The sequence below is a fragment of the Alosa alosa genome, chromosome 10 (genome assembly GCF_017589495.1).
Source record: "Alosa alosa isolate M-15738 ecotype Scorff River chromosome 10, AALO_Geno_1.1, whole genome shotgun sequence".
NCBI lineage: Eukaryota > Metazoa > Chordata > Actinopteri > Clupeiformes > Clupeidae > Alosa > Alosa alosa.
Window position 1 is genome coordinate 29,961,250 of NC_063198.1, and position 5,000 is coordinate 29,966,249.

A 5,000-nucleotide genomic window follows, 5' to 3' on the forward strand; every position below is an offset into this window, starting at 1 on the left:
ACTTAAAGCATGACCTGGGTTCTGTCTGACGTGCTGGGATTCCAAAATGGCTGCCTCTAACTGTGTGTATGTGTGTGTGTGTGTGTGTGTGTGTGCCCGTGTGGAGACGGGCAGGGCTCGGTGGCGGACCAGTCTGGCCTGAGCTGGCCACGGCTGACATGACTGCGCGATTTATGATTGTTTTCCAGACGGCAGAACAATGGGCTCTGAGCTGGCACAGAGAGAGGCCTCCGCCACGCTTATCTGGCTATACACAGAGCCAGTCTTGGCAGGTGCACACACTGTATACGTTTGCGTATAGCCAGCCATTAATCAATATTTTTATATATATATATAATAACATATATTTGTATATATATACACACACACACATATACACACACGCACTGTATATACGTTTGCGTTTTATATATATATATAATATATATATATATAATATATATATATATATATATATATATACGTATATATATATAATATCAATATATATATATAATAATAATATACACAATAATATATATAATAACATAATAATATACACACACACAGCTATCATTCACATACAGACACACACACACACAGCTGTCAAACCACTGCAAACCACATCACACTCGCCTTTCATCAACAAATAAATACATGATGCTTTAATTAATTAGCCAGTCTGTGATCAACCACACACACACACACACACACACACACCTCCTGGGTTCATTAGCACACACAGGCTAATCAGCACAGCTGGCTGTGGTTTGCCATGTGGCTCTGGGTGAACTGTACTGCTCCCCTGAGGGGTGTGTGTGTGTGTGTGTGTGTGTGTGTGTGACAGGAAATTCAGAAGCACTCAGTTCGGAAACATTAAGTGGTCGCGATGTGATGGCAGAAAACACACAAACAAACACACACGTACACACACACACTCACACAGCACAGACCCGCAGATCTGCGTTGTGTGAGCGTGTGTGTGTGCGTGTGTGTTTGTGTGTGTGATTTCCTACCTTCCATGTGGCCGTGTTTCGTCTGAAGTAGGCGAACATTCGTGTAAACCAGTTGTAGATCTCGTTGAGCGTCAGCTGGCGGTCAGGAGCTTCCAGGATGGCCTGAAGGACAAGCAGGAAGTGTGTGTGTGAACGTGTCTGCAAGAGGAGTCCGCATACATACATACAAACAAACACACACACACAATGCAAACACGAATGCAAACACACACACACACACACACACGCCGTACTTACATGCCGGATAAGGGAGGCATAGGTGAAGGGGGGTCTGACATCAGCGTTCTTGTAGAATTCACAATTCTGCGCCAGCTCTGTACCGAGTAACACACACACACACACACATTATTGAACTGTACTCCTCATTGTAGATACGGGAGTTTAGCTAAGTCCGTATGTGTGTGTGTTTATGCCTCTGTGTGTAAGTGTGTGTGTGCATGTAAAAATGGGATGCAGAGTAGTGTCTGCGGATTTGTGTGTGTGTGTGTGTATATATATGTATGTGTGTGTGTGTGTATATGTGTGTGTGTGTGTGTGGTGTATGTGTGTGTACGTGTATATATGTGTGTGTGTGTGTGTGTGTGTGTGTATACCTGAAGCGATGGGGGTGCAGTACTTGTCGGAGTTGCGTCTGCGGATTGGCCCGACGCCGTGCAGGGAGGAGGAGCTAATGACGGACGGGCCCTGGCGGAGCGGCGTGATTGGTGCCGCCGCGGAGGTGGGCGGGTGAGGTAAGCCCTCTGGGTACGCCTCACTGTCTCGCTTCAGCAGGGAAGCACTGGAGGCCAGGTTCACACACACAACACACACACACACACACACACACACACACAGAAACATGTTGAATTATACATACCATATACACACAAAACAATTAAGATTATACAGCAAATGTTTATATAGAAATGTCTCCCAGACACACACACACACACACACACACACACACACACACGGCAGGTTTACAAGCTTACCATTCTTTACATCAGCCTACTTTAACCTGACATAAACTTGCATCACAATCCTATGCATCACAGAAGACAGACACACACACACGTCTGCCCTGTGCTTGATGAACCAGCGCAAAGCTGACTCTTCTCTTTCTCTCACTCTCTCCATCTTCCTCTTTCCTTCCTTCTCTGATCCGCAGGCTGGGTTTGATTAGTCAGGCTGGGTTGGAGAGGAGCTGTAGAGGAGCTGTACCCAGATCAGTGCTGGGTTTGATTAGTCAGGCTGGGTTGGAGAGGAGCTGTAGAGGAGCTGTACCCAGATCAGTGCTGGATTTGATTAGTCAGGCTGGGTTGGAGAGGAGCTGTACCCAGATCAGTGCTGGGTTTGATTAGTCAGGCTGGGTTGGAGGGAGCTGTGCCCAGATCAGTGCTGAATTTGATTAGTCAGGCTGGGTTGGAGAGGAGCTGTAGAGGAGCTGTACCCAGATCAGTGCTGGGTTTGATTAGTCAGGCTGGGTTGGAGAGGAGCTGTACCCAGATCAGTGCTGGGTTTGGATTAGTCAGGCTGGGTTGAGAGGAGGTGTACCCAGATCAGTGCTGGGTTTGATTAGTCAGGCTGGGTTGGAGAGGAGCTGTACCCAGATCAGTGCTGGGTTTGATTAGTCAGGCTGGGTTGGAGAGGAGCTGTACCCAGATCAGTGCTGGGTTTGATTAGTCAGGCTGGGTTGGAGAGGAGCTGTACCCAGATCAGTGCTGGGTTAGAATGATATTGATATACACATGTACCACTATACACACATGCATGCCGGCTTTACAGTGGGGCACCATCTTGCTGTGACAAGACACAGACAAAACAAAAGCCAATAAATACAAAAGAAATGGGAAGAGAGAGAGAGAGAGAGAGAGAGAGAGAGAGAGAGAGAGAGAGAGAGAGAGAGAGAGAGAGAGAGAGAGAGAGTAAATGGGGGGGTAAATATAACAAATAGAGACACCAGATGTGTCTCTGGCCAACTACCCCCCCCCCACCCCCCACCCCAAAAACACTCCTTGGGGCCTCGGGTCTAGCCAATTAGTGGGGGCGGTGCTGAGTGGTGGGGTAGCTGAAGCCCAGTCATGAACACACACACACACACACACACGCACACAGGCGTGAGCCCAGATGCTGCTGCTTTCAACCTCACACACTCACTCCTAATCAGAACCATCAGCTGCACGCATGGAAAGCAGGCAGTACACTGTGTGTGTGTGTGTGTGTGTGTGTGTATATATATAATATGTGAAACCATTTATATGGGTTTGTTCATACAGTGTGTGTGTGGTGTGTGTGTGTGTGTGTGTGTGTGTGTGTGTGTGTGGTGTCTTTGTACATTCATTTCAGAGTGGAGCTTTGTGACTGGAATTTTTGGTGAAGGTGTAATTTTTTTCTAAAGGCAGGGTTATGTGGTGTGGTTTGTGTGTGTGTGTGTGTGTGTGCCTGTGCCACAGTGTGTTAATAGCACAAACAAATTAAAGCAATGGCAGCGAGGGAAGCCTGGAGACACACACGGCGTCGCAGCGAGGGAAGCCTGGACCATCTCCAGTAATTAGAGGCCACAATTGTTTAACAGGTACTTAATTAACCCTGGCACTGTGCCAGCTCTCTCACACACACACACACACACACACACACACACACACACAGCGAGGTTCCTGTCCACCCCTTTTAATTGAGGGCACAGTTGCTGTGCGCCCCCCTACTTATGCTGGCTCCGCCCTGACGCCAACCCCACAACCCACACACACACAGACACACACACACACAAAATGCTGGCTCCAAGCCTCCCACTCCACACCTTTGCCCCATCGTCGCCATGGGCAACGCCTCCTCCTTGTTTCCCATTAGGAACTAATGGCGGCTGATCCACAAAATTTGTCTCCAAACAAGCGGAGAGACGCGGCCTACTTTCACCCTGTTTCTTTCTCTCCCCTCTCTCCTCTCTACTCCCTCCATCTCTCTATCCATCTCATCTGACACCATTTTCCCTCTTTTTTCCTTTCTCTCTCTCTCCTCCCCACCTCTCTCTCCTCCCTCCATTTCTCTCTCTCCCCTACTCTCTCTCCTCCATCTCCCTCCCTCCCCTTTGACGCCGTTTATATCCCTCTCAAATTAAGACACTCCAATTCTAATTGACAATTAATTCCAACATCTTCATATTTCTAATAAGACCCCTCATCAATCTGCCCATGAAATATTCATTAGACGGCTAATAATTGCCACCGAGCCCCAATGCTCAAAAACACATTTTCAGCCCCGAGAAAAGATAGACACAGAGGCCCTGCACCAGTCACACACACATGCATACACACACACACACCAAATACTCACACACAGACATGATTCAATTAAAATCAAAAACACAGAATAAGACCCACAGAAACACACACACACACACACACAATTATACACCTACACATGTTTCTGTGATGGGAAGTGAGGGAGATACCTTTGCAGGTGCAGGTGCGTGTGTGCGTGTGTGTGTGTGTGTGTGTGTGTGTGTGTGTGTGTGTGTGTTCAGTGTGTTGAGTGGGAGAGAGGCGTGGCAGCTTAAATGACTAATTACTTGTTGTTGTGTGTGTGTGTGTGTGTGTGTGTGTGTGCAAGTAGCTAATTAGCCAACATGAGCCCCACAGCAAGAAACAAACTGCACTGGGACACAGACAGACACACACACACACGCATGCATGCACACACGAAAACATGCACATGTTCAATTGCACTCCAGGAAATCACCAAACATGATTCAGAAGGAGAGCAGAGGGCAGAGAGAAAGAGAGAAAAGAGAGAGAAGAGAGAGAGAGAGAGAGAGAGGTAGGGGAGAGGGAGAGAGAGAGAGAGAGAGAGAGAGAGAGAGAGAGAGAGAGAGATTGCTACAGAATAGAGAAATGGAGGCTAGTTCCTGTGCTTGTCAACAGGGAGCGCTCTTGGGCTCTCTACAGAGTGTATGTGCTCTTCTAATGAGTCAGATTGGTCTGCTTTATATCTGCTGCCTTTACTGACACACACACACACACACAGAAC

The 5,000-nt window shown here is 47.6% G+C and overlaps 1 protein-coding gene across 15 annotated transcripts in view; it reads right to left on the reverse strand.

The window, feature by feature from the left end:
* Positions 1–5,000, reverse strand: part of foxp4 (forkhead box P4) — a 149,886-nt gene that overhangs the window by 12,880 nt on the left and 132,006 nt on the right. For 14 of the 15 annotated variants that reach the window (XM_048254885.1, XM_048254887.1, XM_048254896.1 and 11 more), the window contains 3 exons: positions 1,589–1,791; positions 1,233–1,309; positions 996–1,097 (listed from right to left, as the gene is read on the reverse strand). In XM_048254885.1, the coding sequence (XP_048110842.1) occupies positions 996–1,097; positions 1,233–1,309; positions 1,589–1,791 (382 nt within the window). The remainder of the gene's footprint in view (positions 1–995; positions 1,098–1,232; positions 1,310–1,588; positions 1,792–5,000) is intronic. The other variant, XM_048254883.1, reaches the window with a different exon arrangement.